Genomic DNA, 26,278 nt, shown 5'->3' with positions numbered 1-26,278 from the left:
ATGCTGGAATTCACAGCCACCTGTTTGAAAAATTCGTTTCATCGTGTATCCACTTTAATTTTACTCCCACGTCGGAGTATGGCAGCGCAGAATTTCTGGACTTTCTGTGCAGAAAGTGCTGAACTTCTTCCTTTTATTAATGAGAGTTGAAATGTATTGTTTCGTGCCTGCTACATGTGTATACTTGCCTGCTCAAATGAGGTCGCACCAGAAGGAGGAATGGATGATGCAATACAGAGTGGGTGTTACAGTAATAAATAGTGTACAACCATGACACACGCGCACCGTTGTACTACATATGGAAGGAATATCGAAATAGATGATCGTAGTCACAATCCTGGTTACTGTGTCAGTGCTTCCCAGTGCGGGGGTAGCGTGGGGGCTGGAGCGGGGCATCGCAGTCGGACTTCGCCTTGCAGCCCCGGAAGCCGTCCCTCATTGCGTGAAAAAAGAGTTGGTGCGGAAACAGCGCCTTGGCATCCTTGCTGGTGGACGGTGCCTTGCCATAGTCCCTGAAGGAAGAACATATTTTTTTGAAAGCCTCACAGGTACAACGTTCTTCATGCGACGCTCGAAAGCAGCTAAACATGTCTGATGGGAAACTCTCCCGAAGAACAGAGGAAGGTATAAATTCCTGTCAGTGATTAACGAATAAGAATTCTGCAGGAATCACGCTCGCGCAGAATGTATGTGCGAATCATTGCACCTATGCTCGAAGAAATGGCAATCTATCGGATAGAATATAACGGCTACTATACTGTCTCTAGGAGCAGTTTACTCCGCATAAATTGCGTGAGGAGTGAAATGCCTCCTTCAGCGCAGAGTATAACTGCCAGTGCAGTCTCTCTATGGCCAGAAGGAGTTGGAGGATGCTTACTTGCTTCGCTCGTGTAAAGCAGTGCAGTTATATACTCATATGTGACCGTCATCTCAAGCAAACTAGGTCCGTCCCTGATTCCCCCGAACTTAAATACAGTGCTCTCCTTTTGGGCGCAGGAATAAGCAATATGCTTGAGCAAAGATTAAGAACAAGTACCATTAATCGAAGGCACGCCCTTTCGTGCATACGTGTGACAAGAGACAAGCTTGTAACTTTTGTACTTTCTCCGAAATATAGCTCAATCACCAATTGAGAATATTCTCATGCCCTGCGGAGCCGCCATTCATATTTTGGTACATCTGTTTCAAAACAGCAACCTTACGATGAAAAACGCTTCGAAGAAACCAGCAATGCTTCGATTCAAGGAAAAAACTGTCAGATACTGAAAACCTTCTCGATTCGCAGTGAAACATTAGTCTAAATACTTAATACTTCAGTACTACTACGGAGCGAATGCTCGACGAGAGCTCAGGTGAAGCTACATTTAATCCTGCAGCAAAGAATTGTTTGTTTGTTTATTTGTTTGTTTATGGGGCTTAATGTCCCAAAGCGACTCAACTATGAGACACATTGTAGTGAAGGGCTACGGAAATTTCCAACACTTTGGGTTTTTTAACGTGCACTGACATCGCACAGAACACGGGCCTCTAGAATTTCGCCTTCATCAATATTAGATCGCCGCGGCCAGGATCAAACCCACATCTTTCGGGTCAGCAGACGAGCGCCATAACCACTCAGCCACCGCGGTGAACCAGATGGAAAAAATTATGCAACAGGAGACAACTCATCTCGTTCAGGAAGGGCAAGTCTTGAACATACCGTGCGTGTACCATGAAATTTCTCTAGAGCGAAGATTTTTTTAGCGCGCAGCGGTTGCCTCGACTGCTTCATCATTTGCTGAACTGTGCCATCTCTAATGCGGCAGGGATCTCTGGAGTTCAGCAACGGAAGTTTACGAAATGTACGCAGGAAGCCACGGCGAAACTCAAAATAATCCCTACGCATGTATTCCGAAGGACATATGCTCGTCCCAGCTGCAATCAAGATTATTTACAAAGCATTCGGCAAGTGGCTGCACTGCACTAGCTTGACAGAAAACAACACAGCTAAAAGGGCGGCAACGGCAGACACCACATCAACAGCAGAAACGAGTCCGGTAGAAAGTCTCCTTCATCATCATGCCGTGAGTTGGAGCACCATGTCCCTGCGTTGGAGCATCATTCGGCTAAAATGGGTTCTGGGTGAAACAAAATGTTCAACACTACGGTCTAACATGCGCGTTTTACGTAGGTTGTGAAGTCCACTGAATAAAAACATGTCATAGGGTTCGTAATCAGTTTGAGCAGCCGCAAGGTAACGTACAAAAATAAAGTGTTTCTTTAGCGTCCTGCACAGCACATCCGAAAACAAAATCGTGTCCTTTCCATTAATAAAACACTGTTCATTGGTTTCAGGTACATCGTAGTAACGACAGTTAACTAAAAGCAGAAATATGTCTCTTATGTAGCCATGTGTTGACAGGTAGACCTTCGGTATGTAAGTGGAAGGATAAATCGGAATTTCGCATATTCGCGTTAACACATCAATACCGTTGAGGCCGTATTCGTACACAGAACGATTCAATGGCGGCTGAAATAGCATCATTATCGAATCCCTGTACAGGCGAGAACGCGAAACAGAATATAAGTACTGGTTAGAAAATCGGACTGTCAAAAACAACCATAGGTGCACAAGTTTCCTGAAATAAGCCTATTAAAGATGGGTGCTCAGTGAAGTTTGAAAAATCATCATGTTTGGAAAGAGGGTCATGAAAGCAAACTGCAAGAATGCTCTAATATTAGGATCCGAACAATCACGAAAAAGAAGGAACTGACAACTGATTGTCTCACATACAGTTCAACTTAGCCCAATCCTCCTGTAAAAACCAGCATGAAAAGACTATCACGTCGCATCGGATCAAAATTAGATGCCACATATGGCTGCTTTCTGCACATAGATAACCTCGTGTAGTAAATACTAGTTCCGAAAGAAATAAAAGCGGTAGTAAAGAGGGAGTGCGCCCCACTGGCAACTCAAAGTAATGCCGTAGATTCTTAGCTCGACTGCAGCTTTTTCGTTTCCGGAAGTTCCGTAAGAGAAGCAATATATCCACTCCTGCAGAGGCTGTGCGCGTCGCAGGCGTAAGGCGATCCTGGAAAAAGGAGTGGAATATGGCACATGCGAATACTCCACAGAAAGGCGTTCCCAGCACTCCTTCAATTCTAAGAGGAGGACAGCAGCTCAGGCAACACCATAGCTTTAGAGGGAGAAGGGGAGAGATTGCGTGAGAAAAACTAGCCACTCTGTATACGCAATGCATTATGACCTTCAGCGTACCGGAAGCTTGGAAGAATGTTAACATTATATTAACTCGTAAGAAAGGCGACGTCGAAGGCTTGAAAATTGGAAATCAACGTAAAGATCAGGGCGGGTTACGTACAGGCTACTTGACAATAGGCCTTACTGACACTATCATTCAGGCGATACAGAACCGCGCAGAATCTAACGAAACCCAATATTTAGCTTTCCTAGATTGCGCCAACGTATTTGACTCAGTCGAAACTAAGCTCTCATGCAAGCATTACGGATTATGGGTGTATGTGAGCTTCACTTAAAAATAACGGAAAATATCTGCAACGGCTCCACAGCCATCATAGTCCTCCATATAATCATCGATAATATTCCACACAGGAACGGTGTCAGGCAGGGAGACATGGTTTTGCCAATGCTATTCACCGCCTGTTTACTGGAGGTATTCCAGGGCCTGAAATGGGAACAGTTGGAGATTAGAGCTAATGGAGAATACCTTAGTAGTCTCCGACTCGCTGATGAGATTCCGTAGCTAAGACACTCAAGAGAACTGCTAAGAATGTCAGTCACTTAAGCAGAACAGAACAGCCATTTTAAAAATTGATAGATACAAAACTAAACTAATGTTCGGCAGCCCCGGAAAGGAACAGCTGTTTACAACTGTTAGCGAGGTGATTTAAGTGGCAGATAGGGCAGCTAGTGGCCGCAGGTCCAGATCACGATAGTAGAAGAACAAGAATGGGAGGGAGCGCATATGGCAGCTTCTCTCAGATCCTGAATGGCAGTTTACCAATATCCCTCAAGAGAAAAGTATATAAAAGTTGTATCTTACTGGAAATCGCCTATCCGGAAGAAACGTGGAGGCTAACAAAAATTTGAGGACGCTTCAGCTTAGCATTTAAAAGTAGACGCGATAGAGTTAACTGGCCTCCACCGCTTATCGGCAGCCTCCCGCGGGGAGGGGCTGTTCCGGATGTTGAGGAAGCAGCTGCGCAAAGCCTCCACCACTGCTGCTGCTCCTGACAGGTGATAAGTGAAATTATAGATGTAAGGTTAAAAGAAACAAAGACCGTAGAGTAGGTCACTGAAAAAAATGTAGTTCAATGACATCCTATAGTCGCAATCAAGAAGAAAAAATGGCCTTTGGCAGGACATGTAATGCGAAGGCAAGAGAATCGATGGCAGTGAAGGGTAAAAGAGTGGATTCCAAGAGAAGGCAAGCGGTGGGCGGATGAGAGTAAGAAGCTTGCGGGGATAAAGTTCCCGTAGCTGGCACAGGAACATGTTAATTGGAGAGATATATCAGAAGCTTTTGTCCTCCAAAAACGCCGTTATGTTATGAAATGTGAGTGCAGGTTAAAAAAACCCTAGTCGGTCAGAATTATTTCGAGCTCTCCCCTACGGCGTCTCTGTTAGCGCTTGTGTAGCTTTGGAGGACGTCAAACCTGACATACTATCACTACCATTTAATGCTTTGCATTTTCGGAAACGATATTATTGCGATGCAAGCCTAAAGAAACGCGGCATTTTTCTTTCTTCATTCGCTATACAGCCATTCCTCACCCAAGGAAAAGCGAGAAGAATCCATCGAAAGGTCTCATGTCGGGTAAATAGCCGGCTTTGAGCGCCTCCTTGGCCACCTGGCAGACGAACATGCTGCGGCAGGAGTCGCTCGAGCCGTCCCACCGCTGCAGCGCCTCCTGTAGGACGGCCAGAAGGTTGCTGGCGTCCTTCTTGGAGTTGGCGCCGCCCCCGTCGCCCGATGAAGACCTGCGAACGCTCCGGTGCCCATTCGTCGATAGCACGTCAGCGGCCAATGCGAGGAATTTGCGCAGATACCACGAAGCTCCAACCATTGACTGACATGCCAAAAACAGCTCGAGTCTAGCACCCGATCTGATACTCTTGGTACATGAGAACAAGTTCATGAAGCGGGAACAGCGTGTGCACGAAGCTGTGCACATGCTTTGACAAAAAATGAATAATAAAATAGTATATAGAATAGAAATAGAATATGGGTCAACTGTTTGGGACCCGCTCAAGCTGGAATCTGCGCAAAAGAAAGCAGCTAGGTTTATATACCGATCATATAGTGGGCGTACTTCAGCGAGTGCTCTAGTAAAAAAGGCAGGTTTAGATAATTTACAAAAACGGGGTCAGTATAATCGATTAAAATACATGCACTTGATGTCTCATGGTAAACTAGGTATTCAAAAACACGAGTACATAGAGTCTGTACACCGACGAATCACCCGATCGCATCATAGCAAGAAACTTAAAATTATTCCTGTCACACTCAAACCTTCGCTAACTCTGTTTTCCAAAAACGGTCCTTGAGTGGCACCGGCTTCCGGCCAGCATGGTAGAATGCCTTTCTACTCAAACGCTCTTCTACTGAAACATTTATAAATGCTCTCAAGTTGGAACTGACGATTATGGAGTGTTCTTGCTATTGCTTTGTGTTGTTGCACGCAACTTTGCAACATCTATTTTTGCACGTGAGTGCATCTGATTGGTTGTGAAAGCAGCTTGTTGTGCCTTGATTTGTTTTGCGCATGTCACATGTTTTTTTTCTCTTATCTCCCGCTCCTGCTTAGAGCCTCAACTAGAGGATAGTAGTACTGTGTAAATAAATAAATAAATAATTGGGAGCCCCAGCGTGTTCTTAGATGTTTTATTAATGACTGGGTTTGCTACAAGAGGCAATGAGTAGTGGAGCCATTTTATACCAAGACCACAGCTGGGGCCTCAAACCGTTTCACGGTCTCTTCACCAAAGATTCTTTTGAGAGTATTTCAATTTGGGGCAAGGCTGAGCTATAGCTGAAGTGACCGTCCGCGATAGCGTGAATGACTGGTAGTATCTGCTTTTGCATCATACGCCTACCTTTTTTCCCTGAAAAGGCTCCCCAGGAATCCAGTCAAGGGAAAGGCTCCACCGCTGCCGAACAGCGCGATCAGCGCTGGCAGCACGGTCAGTCCGTAGAGTAGGCCGCCCAGACCCAACGTGGCCGGCAATGCGGTGGCCATCAGCGCACCTCTGTTGGCCGGCTGAGCTTGGTTTGCAGTTAGCGTGCGGTTACCGTACGACAACGTCGGCACACCACTGGTCTCCGCCGGGGTGGCGTCAGTGGATGCCGCCGGTGAAGAAGCGAACAGGATTGCGACGACGCACACCACGGCTGCTGCGGGCCCCATCAGCATTGGCCAACCGTCTCGGTGACGCATAGACACACGGTTCTCTACAGGGTCAGGCATGTTTGGCAACAAAAGAAAAAAAAATCACGGGTGACTATCAAGTATGTTACAGGGGGGGGGGGGGGGGGGTCGGAAGTGTTTGTTTCCAAGAGAAGAGATAATTGATATATTGCTTGTTCCTGACGATGTCTGCGTTGGTATTACACACCACAGTGATCCGACTCAGGCTGTGGTTGAACTTGGCAAGTAAAACCGTAAAGGACAGAACGACAAGGTCTTACTTTGTAGGAGTTGTGAGATGCGCGCTGCAACCAAGATGATTCCACCTTACTCTGTCGGCGGGGCTCGCTTCATAGCTGTTATCTTGTGCGGCTCAAAGCTTATCTACCATAAAGACTTCGAATATAACTAGCGACTTCAAATTTATTCTGCTCTGTGCTCTTCTGCAGGCACCGAGCGAAAGCGATTTTTATTATTTTTTTTTTTTGCGCCACAAGCTGACTGCGGCGACGCCTAGTTAGTACTTTCAAAGGGGGAGGGAGATGAAATGCACGAGCAGGACACGAGGTCTTGCGGTGTGCTGAGCCAGGTGTTCTTGATTGGTCGTTGATTTTTATATTTGCTTAATAAAAAATCGCACAGCTAACGCCATGAAATCGGCCCATCTCCTCTGCCCGATATTGAGTTTAAATACGGACACACTGCTGTTGGTAGTGGAAATGCATAGCGGAGAAGTGCATGAAGAGGTGTGCATTCCGCTCTTAAGAGCGAGGGCTGAACCTAAAGGCCACAATTCTGGACCGCAGTGCAGAAGAAGGCCAATTCTTATTAAATGGCAAGTGATCTTGGCAGTGTTTTGCTCTCACTGGTGAGGAAATAATCATGTTATCCCGGAATGCTTACATCGATAATTGATATGTTGGGCCACAGTTGCTACTATATCATTTCAACTAGCGCTCAAAAGACGGTATAGAGAAGTGCACAAGGCAGTGCTGATTTGTAATTGCATCTATTCAGATAAGTAACCTATTTCACTGCAAGAACTTAAGCGCACGCGCATGCTCATGCAAACCCGCCATCCATAACCCGCCATCCATGCAAACCGGCCATCTCCGCGGCTCATGTATCAACTTTGAACATCGAGTGCATCCCCAAACACACGAACCGCTATCCCTACTGAACTGGCAACGCTTATGTGGATGATAAAGCCAAGAATAGTTAACGAACACAATCCTCATCTTTCTTCGTAGTGTGTAAGGTATCGGTGCTCTTCCTGCAATGGTGTACGTTGTGAAAAATTAATTGTCCTGTGTCGATAAAGAACGACCCCCAATACCACTTTCTACGATACTCAGCCAGGGTTGCTGATGACGGCGACTTCAAAGAATTCTTGTGTTTCCTCAGGCTTGCATTGAAAAATTGATTTGACATTTAAATCGCTGTACTATAATAACCACATGCATCCTAACTGCATCCACCTCCTCCTTCTGTGATACATGTATCGTTGTAAATTTGGCTGTAGCCCCAACTGCTGCTACATTCAAAGCCTAGCACATGCACACTTTAAAATCATTGGAAAGTAGCGAACGTGGTGCCGATTCATAAAGGTGGTTCCAAGAATAATGTAGCTAATTACAGGCCCATCTCTCTTACTTTCATATGCTGTAGACTATTAGAACACATCATTTACAGTTCCGTGATAAAACATCTTGAATGCAATAAATTTTTCACCGACAGACAGCACGGTTTTAGGGCTGGCCGTTCTTGCGTAACTCAACTAGCTGAATTCAACCATGATCTCTGCTCTGCCTTCGACCGCCATGAGCAGATTGATTGCGTTTTTTTAGATTTCAGAAAGGCATTCGACACAGTTCCCGGCCTCCTGCTACTTCACAAGCTATCGTTTCTTGGCTTAACAAGAGAAGTGCTTCAATGGATTAAAAACTATCTTAAAGGGCGCAAGCAGCGCGTATTGGTCAACAGCTGGCTTTCAAATACTGCTTCTGTCACATCTGGTGTTCCGCAGGGATCAGTACTGGGGCCTCTACTATTTTTAATCTATATCAATGACATCGTAGAAAATATTAACTGTCAGGTACGCCTGTACGCAGATGATTGTGTCTTATATCGCTCGATTAAAGCCTCATCTGACACAAATAATTTACAGCAAAATCTGGACCGCACTCAGCGCTGGTGCGAGAAATGGGACATGGCTTTGAATGCTAAAAAATGTTACTATATTTCTTTTACGTCCAGTCGTACTCCTGTTTTCTCTGACTATATGTTTTAAACAACCAGCTTTTATCTAAAATAACAGATTTTAAATATCTCGGGGTTTATTTTTCAGCTGACATGACATGGAGAAAGCAGACTGAATATATATCGGCAAAGGCATCTAGAATGCTAAATTTTTCAAAAAGGAATTTTCGGGACGCTCCTCAGAAGGTTAAGGAACTTTTATACTTCACTAACATCAGGCCAATTATGGAGTACGCCTGCGCAGTATGGGACCCTCGCGTAGTAACCTATTGCGGCATGTTGGAACGGGTTCAGAATCGTTCGGCGCAGTTTGTTACCAATAAATATTCTTTTAATTATCGAAGCAACAGTATTAAGCAAGAGCTCAACTTGGACTCTTTGGAGGAGCGCCGTTTACGAATAAAATTAGAATTCCTTTAACGCATTTATTTAAAAAAAACTGCTATTAACCCCGAAACTTATCTGCTGCCCCCTCATTTTGTATTCAGAAGGCGCGACCACGACTGGAAACTACGTGAAATAAAATGCCGTACTAACATGCTCAAACACTCTTTCTTTCCGCACGCCATAAATGAATGGAATAAGCTGCCTCATAGCATTGTTGAATGCCAGTCCGAAGAAAAGTTCCGAGCACTGTTGTCGGTACTGTGATGTACACCCATGTTCATCTGCTGTTCTCCTGCTTTTCCTCTTCCTGTCCTTTCCCGACCAATTGACTGATGTGAATGCTATGTTTAATCCTCTTTTTCATCCTCTGCCATCCGTTCTTTCCTATCCTGTACAAAAAGTTGGCACATGCTGTACGATTGAATATTTGTATGTATTCCTCCCTGCAATTATGCCTTCATGGCGCTGCAGAAATGTAAATAAATAAATAAAATAAATAAATAAGTTTTGCTCTGCATGAACTCTAAATGGACTAAATTGATAACCTCGATGAATATTTCAGTGGTTTCAAGAAAATTTCTGTTATTGCTCCTCAAACAACATTTTAGTAAAAAAAAAGTGCAGTTCCCGTTTACCTGGAACTAGTCGTGGGTGTTCTGATAATGATGACTGTGGCTGTGTTCAAAGCCACATATGATTATTCAGCAAATACTTAAAAACTTCCCATATCAGTGTCCAATGGCAAGTCTAAACAAAGCTTTGCGCGTGCTCTGAACGTCCGGCTGCTCCCGCTCCACATTGTCAACAGGGTTGCCCTTGTATTAATAATAAAATGATGGCCCACTTGCATACTTAGGCCAAATTCGAATTAGATGGGCTAGCAGTTCGCTTTTCACTTCTGTTCTGATGTTCAGATCCAGTGTTCACGAATGGCAGTTGTTGGAGTAACGATAATGAGTTATTTATATTCCGTATATGCGCAATTCTTCATTATCAACATTCATAGGTGCCTGTCAGTCTTCGTACCGCTCCTGGCGCATTGTTGCAGTGGTGAAGTGAAGCGTTACTGTCCTTCGATGGCAGCTTCTGCCATCAGATTGACTTGGGTTGCTTGGGTTGGATCGCGATCCGAGTTGCTCTTCTCGAGAAGCCTCTCACCATTAATTGAGCTGCCACCTGACACGGTGGGTAGGTAGCAGCCTGTCAGAAATCCGGTTTCAGCGAAACAAACAAACAAACAAACAGAAAAACACAGAAAGTCTAAATGCGAGGAATGGCCACTGCAAGTGCTAGCGCACTAAACTTTGTGATTATAAGTAAAGCAAAGAAGCAGTAATTGTCTCAGACGGGGTCGACAGCCGAACATTGCTCTAAGGGAAGAGTTAAATGAGGGGGTGAAACGAGGGAGACAAAAATTCCCCGCAGTGGAGAGTTCTGTGGTAATTTTGACCGCCTGAAGTGCTTAACGGGGACGGACGCCGCACACATGAGCGTCTTTTCTTTTTCTCCGTCGTAGATTTGCAGGCCGCTCTGACTGAGATTCGTAAGAGCCGGATTAATGTACCCGTAGTGGCGCTGTTCTGTGGCTTTAAAAAGGTATGAGAGGAAAGCGTCATTGATAGCCTGATATAATAAAGTTATGTGCTCTCTTCTCCAACGTAATAATTGTCGTATCAACTAGTAGGTGGTGAAAATGTATTGACTGCGCTAGAACTCAATTATGGCGCTCTCTTGCCTAGGTGCATTACTTAAATAAAATGTTTGCCCTATGCAAGCGAAGTACCTTTATTATTACGCATACACACTAATCAACAGGAAACGAGCGTAATGGCCAGGGCTCGTGCTTGAGTGAAGAAAGCTGCTCAGCCGGCTCTAGAAAAATACCTTTGCGCTGTAGAAATTGCCGAGCCAATGCCACAGAGTCTATACACTCGGCGAAATCAAGCCGTACAGTTGTGCTGTGTATGACCTTTGCAAAACCAAGTTCGTCGACTCCCCTTTTCTGATTTCTTATGCAAGCAATCAGCTGCTTTGATTCTTGTGCATCGCAAATAATAAGTAACTCGGCCGGTATTGAACTATTACTTGTGGCTAGGACGCTGCAGAATAGCTGGGATGAAAAAGAAAATTTTCTTTTCACTCCTCATGACAAAGTTACATATAAATTGGACAACTAATAGGGTACGCATCCAATCGTAGCTGCGGCCATCGTAGTTTTTCAACCCTGAGCTCATGGCAAACAAGAAGGTGAACTCTTTTTCTTTCTTGTATGTACACTGGTCGGTTACTTTCGCAAATTAGCCAATTGGTGGTACTCAGTTACAAATTGGTCTTTACTGTGGTATAAAACGTGGAATATATAAGAAATTGTTTACCACAAGAAAGAAATTGTGTGCCACGCAAATAAACCTCAAATTCTAGATACAATTTATACTCTCGATGGGGGAACTTCTCCAATAGCTCCATGTTTCAAATACCAAGGTCTTCTGTATACAAAAATTACCTTTCCTGTCATGACCGTACCGACTATTGGCGATTTCACCACTCAGAGGGGGTGCCTCAAGTAATCCAGGTGGGGGAGGAGGGACTCCTCTTGTGGCGACCTGGTAGAACTGTGCTTGTTGAAAATTTCTCAGTAAAACCATTCTTGTTGTCAGTGGCGACCACCTAATCTGAAGTGCATACTCTGCACAGCGGAGGCATATCCCACCGAAAAGCGCAGTAACTTGACGCAATTAGCAATGGGTGGGGACGTTAAAACGCTGCACCGGAGGTATTGAGGTCAGAAAATAGAAGAGATTGAAACCTTGGTTAGAATGTTCGTTACCGAGAGAACTTAGCAATTGTGGAAGGGTGAATTTGCTTCCGTTGTGAACCTTTAGTGTTCCAGATATTTAGTGCTCGAAATCTACCTCACAGCTTGAGCAGCATACACCGGCCCTAATAGGGAGGGCGCTAGAGGACAGATTACTGCATTTTTATTCTATGTAGGCTAATTCATGTTTGAGTGCAGGACATAGAATAATGACAAAGAGACAAGAATCTCAGAATGGAAAGTATACGGAGTGAAATCATCTTACCACCGCGCGCCCTCTTCAGTAAATAACAAATCATCATATCAGCCTATACGCATGTCATAACAAGCCCTCTCATTCCATAAAAAATGACACACAAAACTCTTCGCGCTTGAAATGTGCACGTTATCTGTGCGCAGCGATAGTTTATTACGAACCGTACCTCATAGTTTGATAGGTCTTTCTGGTCTGCAAAAAATCTTTTTTTAGAATGGTAGGCTTAGTGCTTGATAAACACTTGATAAGTTGCAAGTACTGCGCCCGCAAAAACATATCACTCCGCCCCGTATCACTCGTTCTTCTCGAAGCCTCGGTTAGGGTTTCGGCGAGAGCATGGAGCGCTATAAAACGACAAGCTTGGTACCCTGAAATCATGGGCAAGGTAGGCAAGCGTCCAGTTATCGAACCCTCTTTATCACCTTTCTATGTGGCCTTCCTTCCCCCCGCCCCCCCACCCACCTAAAACAGTGTTTGTTTCAAAGGTGCTTCTCGTAAAAGGATAAACGAATAAATATAAATAATCAGGTGCGCGACGAGACCGGTTGAGGCAGTGGCAGGCGAAGGGGGACTGGGGAAGAGAATCAAAAGGACCCTACTAAGAAACGTATTTATATCTTTATCCAAGGTAACGCAAGGCACATAAAATACAATATGTCATTACTTTGCCGACAGCAAGGTAAACAAAAGCCATCGTGTTCTCCTGCTTTCCCGTTTGAAATGATGGACTGTTAGGCAGGGGAGTGCTGTTGCACGGGCTTGTGGCCTTGTGGTGCGAAGAGCAGCGTGAAGCTGAGGGTCACAGAGTTGCTTTGGGCGTCCGGCGACAAGCCATACACCAGCAGTAGAAGATGAGTTAAGGCACCACACAGAAAGTTCACGTCAAGCGATGTTAGCTGGGTTGCACCATCCAGTACAAGGTTCATGGCTGAACGCCTCGACCAGCCTGAAAGCTTCGCGTGTTTCATATGTGTGGGAATCTTGCCGCGAGTACGAGTAAATCTAACCTATTTACAATAGGCGGCGGTAATGCAGATTTTATTCTCTTTATTTGTGGCAGAAAGAGGAACTTGTAATTTCGCCACTGTGGCGGTTTCTCACTGACCTGCTTGATGGACGTTCCGAGCTCGAAGAGCTGCAGCGCAGCCAGGAGCGCAGTTGGAACGGGAGTGAATTCGGATCTCTGCATTCTGTCGTCATTCTCTGCAGCCTACGACTTCCTGGCGTCAGCTGCGGCAGCCGCCACCGATGCGCTTAATAACCCTGCTCCTCTTCGTTGCTCGTTTGCATTGAGTGGTCTCCACATTCCTCTGCTGCATCATGCTTACCTTCCTCAGTCGCAAGTGCAACTAGTAGTGCTTAAAATTTTTGAATGGCGCAAAGGAACAAACACATGAAGACACGGAGACAGGAAGAGCGCTTACTACCGACTGAGTTTATTGCGGAAAACACCAGCTTTATACGCCAGCATATGATCGTCGTCAGTGCGTTATCTTTCTGGTTCCGTGTCTTCCTGTGTTTGTTTCTTTGCGCCATTCAAAATTTTATAATGAACCAACTAGCCCAACAGCAAGTACTAGCAGTGCATGTTCGATTATTTCACGTATATGTATAGCCTGCAGCATCACTTGATGTGTCCGCCGACCAACTTGCTGGGCTCTGAAGATAGGTGGAGCGCCGTAAGTATTTCTTCTCTTCCTGCCGCGCTTGGACACTGTTTCATTATTAAAGCAATAACATTGAATTTAACATCATGGGATTTCGTATTTGTTAGCGTCAAAAGTCACTGATTGCTCGCGAAAGCGATGACGTCGCGAGGTCACATGACCGTGTGACGTCTTCAAAATCTGCCCACAGGGTTTTGAGGAACCTGGACACCATAACCGTTGACAAAGTGACTGAACTGAATTCCATTCAATTGTACCTCCCCATCCCTGTGGCACTTCATAGCATGTGATTTCCTCCAGCATCCCTCTGCGCTCGGCATGCGGTGCGCGCGAAGATATCGCACATTTAGTTTGGGGCTGCCGTAACTATTATACACACCTCAAGACATTAAAGGTATTTCAGGACTCGGTCTTTACAGTGCGCAGTGCTTTGAGCATGTATTTGGAAGCGTGGTACGGTTTCTGCTGCGCGTGGGGAAAAAGCCATGCACACCCCTTGCAAATCTTCTGTTATCATGAGTGCGTGAGTGTGATTTATGACTAAATTACATTTCATCCTTTTTTTCGTCCTCATTTGGAGTACCATGCCAGGTTAACTATGAGACACACTTCTTTTGCAATCATAAAAATGTCGCTCTCTCTAACGTCCTCTTTTAGCCACAAGAGTGACGGATTGGCCGCGAAAGCGACGACGCCTCAAGGTCACAGGGCGGCACAAGCTTTCGCCCCTCCCCGTGCAACCTGGAAAAGGCGAGACTAGCAGGTTGGAACCGGTATGGTGGAAAGTGTCGATGGCATCTGGGCCACCAGAACGGAAGATGACACTGAAAATACGTACGAACTGGAACTTGATGAAGGTATACTCTGCTCGTGATTGTCAGTTCTCCAATGAAGATAGGATGAATGTGGCCATATTGTGAATTTGAGACGCAATGAACTGACGCACACCGAGACACATTTTGCAGCAACTTGCTTCTAATTGATCTGAATTTCACTCTTAAAGTGACTAAAGCGCCCACATTGGTTTTGTTTTTTTCTGTATTCATGAAAGCAGTTCAAGCACACAACGAATTAACAGCAGCACGCAATGAAATAAAAGCAAGGACATTATCTCAATTGGTCTTACTTTTCACGTGTCATCGCAGTCCAACGCCCCTACGACTCTGCATTATTTGGCCTTGAAAGGCAGTACTGTAATGTTTATAGCACAAAATCCGCAATTTCTGGACCAGTGCATTTTTCAACAGGAAGTTTTTTATGGATACAATTTTTAGTGTAGAAACGCCGTTGTCTGTTTGGGTGATCCCAGCGCCATTTCGAAGAGATGGGTGCCAATTAGCTGGGTTGCAGGTGAGCAACCTAGGTCAGGTGACCTTGCAACGTGATCCCAAACTGCCCACTGGAGTGTGAGCAAACTGTTCACCGTGGAAGACTGCAGTTCAATTAATGATTAGTCGCGAGAGGTGCCTTGTGAAGAGCAAATTGGGTCACACAAGTCCGACAGCCCCTGCCGCCGCCGGGAAGTGGCTCGTCGCTTAAGCACTACACAACTGCGCCAGGAAAGGTAGACAATGACCGACTATGCTGCAATAGAATTCTAAAAAATATCTAATATCACGCAAACTTGAATCAGTGATATCTACACCAAGGTAAGCCAGTTGAAATCAAGCAAAAGCTTAGAAAGTTAATGTAAACTATGCAAAGCCAGGCCTAGCGCGCGAACACATGATAATTCGTGATTAGCTGCAATTTAAAAGCCCGTGATCTTTTTTTTTCACATATCGTAAGGTTACACTGTAATAATCGAAAAATCCTCAGATCTCCGCTCGGAAGGCATCTTGTTTTTTGCTGTTAACTTTTTTGCTGTCGTCGGAAAAATTCCTCGTTGCTTCCGTTGGCAGTCTAAACCACTCGATGCACGTGAACAAGCTTCAAAACTAAGATGGGCACACTGGGCATTACCTAGAATATTTCCATTTTAGTGTCTTAAAATATTTTACACTTACTTGACAGCTAAAATTGGCGCCCAAGGATACTAGACTTGCAATGAAGATATATACGGCAAGGCTTGCAGTAGGTTTCTAAAGTTGTTGTCGCCTCCTACGTTTGTAGTGGGATTAGATCAACTTTTGCATACAAAAACTTCGTCACTGATCGAGGGAGCTTGCCGAGGGTAGGCAGGCCTCAGGATGTGTATCGCTCGGCCGAACTTATAGTCCGCAGTTTTAGTGTGCCAACAGACCCACCTGATAGTTACCGAAGATGGTGTGAATAGTGATTATTCCTTACAAATCCTTCGTCCCTTAATGGAGGCTCTGAAAAGTGTCTCCTCACCTAGAGCCCTAGATGATCGTGGTGTTTCAAGCAGTGAAGATTTTCAACATTTAGTAGGTAGCATAATAAACCGACCACTCCCTCTCTCGTACAACGTGGAGGTGCAACGTAGTCATTAAGTTCAAAACTTGTGCACCCCACGACAGAGCGAAGAAGACAGCATGAGCTGAGTGCGCCTTGTTACAAATCACGATCACAAATCTGTGAGATCACATAGTTTTTGACGTGCAATAACAGGAATACTTACGCGCCCAAGAAAACGTTAGCAAGCAGAGCTCATCAAGCCACATCTATAGTCTCAGTAAAATAATAGAATTATGGGTAGGCTATGAAGCAGCAGGATTAGTACAAGAATAATGCATTTTTTTCAATGCCACCTTCCTCAATGCCCTTCAATGCTCAAGTCTCCAATATTCTCGCTTTTCGCTGCCTGACACTCTCCCAAAGGTCAAATTTAATGCTTGCATTTCTGGCATTCTGCAGAGCCCATGGTTCTGTGCGCGGCTCCTTCATGTTGTCAGGAAATTAGCCTTTGTTGAACATCTAGTAGGCTGGCAAAACGATATTTGAAAACCTTTAGTCTACCTCAAGCGGCGATCCGAAGGAGCGTTAGACGGGATTTCCGGCATATTGTTGGTCCGTAACAAGAAGCAATATTTCCCTGTGCCGTTTAGCTCCGCATGTCTTAAAATGCGCACAAATCGCACATCATTTCGTATAGTGCCTGAGCAAACGTAGCTGCAGCTGAGCAAGAAACGTATGTACGACAAAGTTGCCCTAAGTTCTGTGTTAGTGATTTCCTCATTTGAGCTACTTCTCTGCAGCAAGGGCGATGAGCAAATAATTGTTAGCGCTGATTACGGGGAAAACGGCGAAGTTTCTTCACAGAGATGGGTGCTAGGTCTTCGAACCGCTGGTTCTCTCGGGCGGATCCTTACAGCGAGTAAGCATTATGTGAGCAAAATTGTCGCAATAATCGGAGCCAAGAGAAAATGGTCAGCGCCCCCATACCTCCTGCGCACCGATCCTCCTGTGCCGCCACTCCTTGTGTTTCTTCGGAAACAATCCCTAAACAGACAGAAGAAGCTCAACTCAGCACGGTCGGCGCCGCACCACAAGCGAGGCTTAGTTTCCACACGCACACAAGGAAGCCACAGGCGTCTTCTAGACAGTCTGCCCTGAAGGCCACACTGTGTGCTTTATATAAGTTCAGAGCGCCGTGGCTCGCAATGTGGCGTGCGTGGCCCCCCCCCCCCCCCCCCCCCCCCCCCCCGTTCGTCCTCCGGCGGCGTGGCGGCCGGGACGCGCTCGGTCAGCGGCGCCTGTCCGTTCCGGGCCGCGTGGCCGCGACGGTGACATCCCAGAGGAGGCGAGGCGAGCGCTCCGCTGAACGGAACCGCGTGCCAGCACGTGCGGGTCGCGTATCTGTGGCGCGTCTTCGCGTGCGCCGGTGTCACGCATTCGCAACTCTGCATATGTATACGAGGGATATCCGAGTGCGTAGAGCTAGTTTGATCGATTCTGTGTCTACGAAGAGAACATCGCAGGGACGATTACTGTGATCAACTGCAGTTTGGTTGGTTTGGTTTGGTTTATGAGGTTTAACGTCCCAAAGCAACTCAGGCTATGAGAGAAGCTGTAGTGAAGGGCTCCGGAAATTTCGACCACCTGGGGTTCTTTAACGTGCACTGACATCGGAGAGAGCGGTCAGGTGTATAAAAATGTATCCTACACTGCTAATCGACCAACCAAATATAAAATCAAAGAAAAAAAAATAATTTTTTGGACGGCGTACTTCTGTACGGGCTGGACACCGCGGGTCGAGTTCTCAAGCTGCGCGTATAAGAATGTGCTGCCCGCTCTGAATGTAAGGGCAAGGTGATTTGCAACTTCATATTGTTAAATGCCTAGTACTGGTATGAGCTCGACGCAGCAGCGTCTCAGGAAACTATTCTGCTCATTACCAAGGAAACCAAAGGTCGGGCTGTGCACGTAGGCAATGAGTGGTGCAAAATGCGCCAATTTTTATTTATTTTTTTCGTTTCTACTACTCGCAATTGCGCCGTGTGGGGTCAAGATTGACAGGTAAACGCACAACGTCCTTGTAAACTCTCCTATTAAATACGTCGAACAGGAAGGAAGAGCGAATCACGACAAGAATCATTACGAAATAAGATGACTTGTAGCTTTGGCACTTTGGAGGAAATATGAGTATGAAATATGAAATATGTTCCTGCTCTATCATGATGAGGATGCTAACAAGAGCTTCATCGCAAAAGCCGTTAAAAGTTTTTGTTCCACCCTGTAAACACTGTAGTGAACGTTAAAAGTGTGCCTGCGGAAACAGAAATGAACCGGAGGTTGCTAGCCGCTAACGCAGAAGGCACTTTGTCATTCGTAAAAATACTGCGCACATAAAGTTGGCACGTGTCAGCTTTCCATTTTTTTGTCTGCTTTATAGCCGCGAAAAATTTCCATCATGTCTACTCTTATTTTTTTTCTCGTTTGCCTGAATGAAAAAAATAAATCCTTTTTAAATTCAATTCAGCTGATGACCCCACGGTCAAAAACGTCCATGAAGGCTAACTTGGGCAACCGCATTCGAACCAGAGGCCCTAATCCAGACCTTGATTAAGAGCTCACTTTCCACAGGTCACGAATCCGCCCAGTCCTTCACAAGCTACATCTGGCGTTTGTATTTGAAAGTACGAGTTCACATTCACTCATTGCAACCCTCCCATAACGTTGATGATGACAGGGATAAATTTATACGATGCAAGGGCAACTTTGGTGAAAGCACGCCATGGCACAAGGTGGCCTTCATCACACATAGTTGGGTCCAAGACCCATTTCCCAGGCACTTCACTCCAGATAAGCCTAACACCAGACCAGGTGAAAACTTGTACCCATTCTATCACCCGTGGGTACCTGACGGCACTGGGGATCGAACCCTGCCCCTCCCGCATGCGAGGCGGATGCTCAATACACTAGTCCACCGCTGCAGTCCGAACACTCAGCCTCTGCAGCTTTATGCCTAAGTGATTATTGCGAAAACTCTTCCTCGAAAGAGTAAACGCTGATCACCTGTACCGTCAGGGTAAGCAGCTGTATACTTCTTTTTTTGTTGCCAGCAGGAGGTGCTAAAAAACATCTCTGGTTTCCGACAACCTGACCACACAGGCAGCGTGAAATGAAATTTCGTGTCTATCATTGGCGATGTTCTTACTGCGAAATCACTAATCCACGAGGTCAAACCGGCTTATCGGTTTTCGTGAAGATTGACCTTGACAGTGACTTTGATTAAAGCATAAATAAATAAATAAATATTGCCACGAATGCGATTCGAAACCGTAGCTGCGCGAACAGAACAGCTTTGTTGGCCACTGCACGAGAGGACTGAGCTAGGCTATCGCCGCAGCCGAACAAGCCTCATGCTAAGCTGCAACACACTCTCGCGCTGTGCATTGCACATCGTCTTCTTCACGGACTACTACTACTATCAAACTAATATTCCTGCTTTAAGCTATGTGGCGGTAGTTACAGAGAGAGGTGCGCTTCATGAATCAGCGTGGACAACGTCGTGACAAAAACACGGCACTAGAGCAATACGCGTGCAGTGCCGCAATAAAGGCGGCACTGGAGCATAGACCGGCTTACATCGGGTAAACTGGCATCCACGATGAAAAAGTTGAAGGCACGCTTAACTGGCTCCCTGTGTCAGTGGACACCTGAATCGCGCTTTCAGGTACGTGGCGGCAGAGGCCACGTAGAAAGAACTGTGCTTTCGCACAATATTTCCTGCTTAGCGATGCTAAACCACAGCTATTTTTTTTTGTGGCATTTAAATTACAAAATTCAGAGAATATCAGGGTGAGGACGTTTTTCCCTTCTCATAATGGAAGTTTCTTTTTTTCTTTGCGAAGACTTATCACACATGGCACGTGTTGGAGCTGCTATACTGTCCACCTAATTGTGTTTAACGATGTGTGCTGCAGCGAGCTTGCTGAACCGGACCCAAACATGAATTCGAAGCCGGAATCGAACATGTATTTTTGCCCGGAACCGAACCAAAGACAAATTTTTTCGCCATCTGAACCCGAACCCGAACCGGAACAGTTCAAAAGAGCCGTTCCGAACCGGTTCGGGACTCAGTAAAGACACTCATATTTTGCAACATGGTATTTTTTTTTTCAGACAAAATGACATGTGCCAGCTAGTAGATTTAACTATCGAATGCTGTCTGCACTAGGCAGTGCAAAAATGGCATCCAGTCTATGCGACAACAAGAATGAAGGATGCCTGGATTCTGGGAAAAAAGCTAATAGGCCCTTCTGTAATGTGCTTCCGGTAATTATACAGCATTGTACCCCAGATGGACATGAGATCTTGGGTTTAACAGCACCCGCCTTTCACATGATTACATACAGCTTTTATCGAATCGCTGGCACTCCTCTACCTCATAAAGCGGCGAGTGAGAATGGCTTCCCATTCTTTGTGTCGTGTACCTTAAATTTGTGAAGCATAGGCGCAAGGACCGAACCACGTTGTGCAACATTTATTTTCAGAGGCATTCCTTGCCTCAGACAACGGATAATAGACCCTTCACGGTGGCTCGGTGGCTGTGGGGCTCGGCTGCTGATGCGAAGGTCGCGGATTCGATACCCATGGTGAGGGCGCATTTCGTTCGCGGCTAAATGCACTAATTCAGGGGGGCACTTTGTTGACCTAAGATGCGGTGAGGCGAAAGCCTTAAGCGCGGTGTTGCTGCTTGTGTCACTGATGCGTTGTTAAGACGTTAGGCTTCGTCTCTAAGAGTGAAACGCGACAGCGTCTTGCAACGCTGCCAGGGAGCTAATAGAACGCCATCGCCCGTTCCGTTCTACGCCTTGTTCGTCGGTAAATTGGTTTTTGAGGAAATGAATTGTTTACCCTGTGAAAGTAAACTCCTACTATAAAAGTAAAGAAAAGGGGCAGCAAAGGCGCTCAGATCGCTATAACGCTAGAAGAAATTAGTTCCCGAAACCAAAAAGAGCATATGTGTCTTTTGATTTGGCTACGGTAGTTGTAACAAATTGAGTTGAATGCATTCGCAACAATGAATTGCAAAGAAAACTGTGCAGCTGCTTTCTGCATATAGCAAAGCATATCCGTGCCAAATATCATGAAAGAACCTTAAGAGGAAGTATGCGATGCACCAGCACAGAGGTTGCTTGAAAATGCGTTCAGGATGATTCACACAGACAGCGGAGATCCAGCTGGCGGGAACTGAAAAAAAACAAAAAACGCTGGCTTCTATTTCTTTTCTTAGCTCCCAAACTTCCGGAGGAAGCATCTCAAACAAGAAGGCTTCCTCTACCTCCCTGCAACATCGCAGTGGCGGTAAACGCCGCTGTTCGCATTTCTCACCGTCGTGAATGTAGCTCTGTTCTGCTCATTTTTCACTCGCTTGGCGTGTTTACATTGTAGTTTTACTATTACGCGTCTGTGTTCGACGCTGGTATTGTTGGACATGAAATATGAGGTCTTACTCAGAATGTTAGTGAGGGAGGCAGTAGAGCACAGCAATGGGACGTCCCGCCAGTAAAGAAGGAGGAAGTAAAGGAAGCCTGAGGAGAAATGCAAAAGGGGAAAGCAGCTGGTGAGGATCAGATAACAGCAGATTTGTTGAAGGATGGAGGGCTAATTTTGCTCGAAAAACTAGCCACTCTGTATACGCAATGCCTTGGGACCTCGAGCGTACCTAGAGCTTGGAAAAACCCTAATATTGCCAATATTAGGAGATGTCAAGGACTTGAAGAATTCCTGACCGATCAGCTTATTGCCTGCGGCCTACAAGGTAATCGCTAATAGAGTAAGGACAACCTTAGACTTCAATCAACCAAAAGATCAAGCAGGCTTTCGTAAAGGATACTCGACAATGGACCAAATTCACGCTATCAATGAGGTGATAGAGAAAGGCACAGAATACAACCAGCACATATGTATAGCGTTCATTGATTTGGGGAAAGCATTTGATTCAGTAGAAACCTCAGCAGTCAAGCAGACGTTGCGGAGTCAGGGTGTAGAAGAGTATTATGTGAAAATATGGGAAGATATTTAAAACGATTGCACAGCTACCATAGTTCTCTATAATGTCAGCAGTAAAATTCTAATAAGGAAAGCTGTCAGGCAGGGAGACATGATCTCGCCTATGCTATTCACTGCCTGTTTACAGTAGGTATTCGGGGGCCTGAAGATGGGAACAGTTGGTGTTAAGAGTTAACGGAGAATACCTAAGTAGTCTGCGATTCGCTCATGTCATTGCCTTGCTAAGTCACTCAGAAAAATGAACTGCAAAACATGATCAATGAATTTGACAGGCAGAGCAGAACGGTGGGGCCAAAAATTAACATGCAAGAAACCAAAGTAATATTCAACAGTGTAGCAAGAGAGCAGCAGTTCGCAATTAATGGCGCGGTGCTAGAAGTAGTAAGAGAATATGTCTATTTATTCCAGGTAGTGACCGCTGATCCGGATCATGAGAGTGCAATAACCAGAAGAATAAGAATGGGGTGGGGCGCATATGGCAGGTTCTCTCAGATCATGAATGGCAGTTTACCAACATCCCTCAAGAGAAAAGTATAAAACAGCTGTATCTTAACGGTACTAACCTATGGGGCAGAAATAAGGAGGCTAACAAAGAGGGCTTAGCTTAAATTAAGGACAACGCAGCGAGCTGTGGAAAGAAAAATGATAGGGGTAACGTTAAGCTAACGGAAGCGGGCGGAGTGGGTGAGAGAACAAACGCACGTTAATGACATCCTAATTGAAATCAAGAGTAAGAAGTGGGCTTGGGCAGTGCATGTAATGCAAAGGCAAGATAACCTCTGGTCCTTAAGGGTAACGGAGTGGATACCGAGAGAAGGCAAGCGTAGCAGGGGGCGGCAGACGGTTAGGTGGGCGAATGAGATTAAGAAATTTGCGCGAATACGGTGTTCGTAACTAGCGAAGGACAGGGTTATTGGAGAGACATGGAAGAGGCCTTTGCCCTACAGTGGGCGTAGTCAGGATGATAATGATGATGATGAGTAGGAGGGCTTACACATAACAAAGCGAGCAAAAACAAAATGTGTATTTCTTCCAAAAATCGTCACACATGTCCAAATAGGGACATGCGCAAATCCAGACGCATGTACCGACTCACACTGAAAGAGGTTCTGTTCCCCATTCCATTGCTCCTATAAGTTCCCACCCTCGCCGGTCTGTCTATTATCGCTCTGTGTATTTGCACGCGACGGATGATTTCGAGAGCAGCCACTTTTCACCCACGTGTTCTTTATGGTGCGCGCCCACTGGGTGGCGCTGTCTATGGGCAGTACACGGAGAAGGAAGATTTCGATCACGGTGCCCAACAACCGCGCCTTTTGCACCAATAAAATTTACAGCAGGCTCCTACAGCGTCCTTTGAAAGCACCCGTTGTGGCGAAGCGATGGCTGAAGCGATGGCTGAAGCGAGATAATAAATCTATTGCGCATATGGACCCTTTAATGCGCGGGAACGATAATGTGCACATTTTTTGTCGCGTTACGCCCATGCATTGTTCAATCTCCGTTGACTCGCCGCTGCAAAGGCTCAGTTCAAACCATCAGCAGTGCAATATGACATCTCGAAAACGGGGAATAACATATGGGCGTATTCGAGGGGGACAGAAGCCTAAACAGATGCCACCCGAGAGATCCGGGCAAGGCAGCACTAAACTTAGAGCTTGGTTTCACTGAAAACAACCCATTAAATACCTGCACAAAAGCTAAAGAAGGGTTCATAGTCGTTTTATTTTCCTCGCGCGTATTTATTCTTCCGTGCTTTTTTAAATTTTTTCTACCGTGCATGTTCCCATCGATAGAAATTCAGCTGGAAATTCAGCGTTCGTGTCTCTCAGCTCTCCTGTCGTTGTAATTTCGCACTGCTGTCCCGATGAGATTCTACTTGAACTAGCTGCACTAATTTTGTGAATTATTGAACGGCGAGGGTTGTGTAGCCACTCCAATAGAATTGTTCCTGTTAGGGGATTATGTGCAACTTTGAAAACTGGAAGCGCACACGCAGCAACTGGCGATATCACAGCCTATATGTGTTGAATGCAGGCGCCCATAAAAAACAAAAGGTTGGAGAGGGGAGGGGACAAATACATGACAAGCCATCAGCCAACTATACACGACCCCCGGCACAGGAAACTGCATGGAGAGTGTCGCGTTGAGGAAAAAAAGCCATTCATACAGTCGGACGCTTCGCAGCGTTTGCGAAAAGTTTAGGCGAAAGACGCCTTGTATGATACGGGTGGCAAGACGGGATTCAGACCAACAGCTGTCCTGCTTGTCGCGGCGGATGGTATTCTAGCTGGGGAATTTCATGAGCAGTTCGCCTTCTTTTATTCGTACATTACTTTAATGCTGTATCGGCTGACCAACGCGAAACAGGCTTACCTCACGGACATGGCGTCTAAACGCGCAAACGGTAGCGCATGCCCGAGAAACATAGCAAAACTGGTGCATTCGGTGCATGGGAAGAAGTTGGAAAAGAGAACGCGGCACGCTTTACAACCCGGATTGTAAAGAAAAAAAAATGGCGAAACCAACAAATGATAGAAAGATCTAAAAGCGCGCTCCCCGCTGCAAGGTCGCCAAGAATTTCTCCACAATGTTATCTCAGAGAGCAGCGAACATATTAACCCGGTTTGTGTGCTCTGAAAACTCTCCTCCGAAGTAGCCTCAAAAGCAAGAAAAAAATTCAGTCAAAGAAAATAATGCGGTAGCACAAAAAAAAAGTGAAAAAGGAAAAAAAAGGAAAAGGAGAAAGCAAAAAGCGTGCTTACGTACACAGTCTGTGTACATGCGCCGTGTGGATAAATGTACGCTCCGCGGGTATGTATAGCGCAGGGCCCACCTCCTTGAGAGCGCCGGAGCATGACGCCACCGTATTCTGCTCTTTATAAAGAACTACGCAGTCCACCGAAAACTGAAGCGAGCGACACCTAAAGTCATGTCTCCTTACTCCCAAAGGTGTTCGGATTTGAGAGCTATCCCTGGTTGGTTGGCTGGCGGATGGCACTCCTGGAATGCCACGAAACGCTTACTGTCGTGACACCGGGGCCAGTCACGATGCCTTGCCGTCCGTGGGGAGCTTTGCGCATCGCTGTCACGCTTTGCCTACTGTCTGCTTTTAGCTTCTGTGCTGCTGCACGTTATTAGTGCGCCCACAGAGCACGTGCGCTGCAAGCGGACGCAGGCCGCCCCCGAGGCTGGTTCGGCATGCGCCGATGTGTCCTGCCCCGCGTCGTGATCAGCCTCCGTGACGATCTCTCGACCTCAACGCAGAAGCGCTTCACGACGGAAGGTGTCGCGTCGGAACCAAAATGTAGCTCGCTTTCAAGTGTGCTTGGACCAATGACCGCCAGTCAAGGTAACATCAATGTGTGATGTGTGCTCATGGCATGCGGTACGTTAGGTGGAATTAGGGGAATGGTTTTTCTGTTCAGCGCACAAAAGGTGCTTGAGCTCTGGTACGGGATACAACAGGAATAGAATATTGTAATATGTTCGGCTTAACTTCTATAATTTAAACCTTGGGTATAATTGACGCCGTAATCGGCAGCTCCAGATTTATTGGGCCACCTGTGCTTCTTTAACGTGCACTGACTTCGCACATCACAGAGGAGTTTTTGCATTTCGTCTCTACCAAAATGCGGCCGCCGCGCCCGAGAATCGCTCCAATCACCTTAGGGTCCGCTAGCGAATGCCGTGGTCAATGAGCCGTACCCATATCCACGGGACAAGAAGAGAACAAAAGCACTCACTTTGCCCTATTATATCTTGGCCTCCCTTTCGAAACGATACATCATGAAAGGACGAAGAGGGGGCGCATGCAACCAAATACAGATTGAGAACTGCAGGGGAAGAGAAGGCTTAATTGAAATAGGCTCGTTTCATATGTCTAGGTTTTTTTTTTCACGTTGTCGCAGACTAACACATGTCGTGCGACTGAAATTAGTTTCTAGCACTTGGCACCTGCGCCGGATACTGACACGAGATATAGACCATACAATCAATTATTCTGGCCTCTATTCACTGCTTTAAAGAGTGGCTGTTCCGATTACT

The 26,278-nt window shown here is 45.9% G+C and overlaps 1 protein-coding gene across 1 annotated transcript; it reads right to left on the bottom strand.

Moving 5' to 3' along the window:
• Positions 1-9: 9 nt before the first annotated feature.
• On the bottom strand, positions 10-17,298 carry LOC149344342 (uncharacterized). The gene is made up of 4 exons (XM_089542605.1): positions 17,156-17,298; positions 6,116-6,470; positions 4,793-5,008; positions 10-512 (listed from the first exon to the last, which is right to left on the bottom strand). Exons 2-4 carry the CDS (start codon positions 6,454-6,456, stop codon positions 350-352), a joined length of 720 nt encoding a protein of 239 aa, XP_089398731.1. The 5' UTR covers positions 6,457-6,470; positions 17,156-17,298; the 3' UTR covers positions 10-349.
• Positions 17,299-26,278: the final 8,980 nt, after the last annotated feature.

The sequence above is a fragment of the Amblyomma mixtum genome, chromosome 5 (assembly GCF_055824585.1).
Source record: "Amblyomma mixtum isolate Tamu chromosome 5, ASM5582458v1, whole genome shotgun sequence".
Taxonomy (NCBI): Eukaryota; Metazoa; Arthropoda; class Arachnida; order Ixodida; family Ixodidae; genus Amblyomma; species Amblyomma mixtum.
This window is presented reverse-complemented; position numbering and strand designations above follow the sequence as displayed.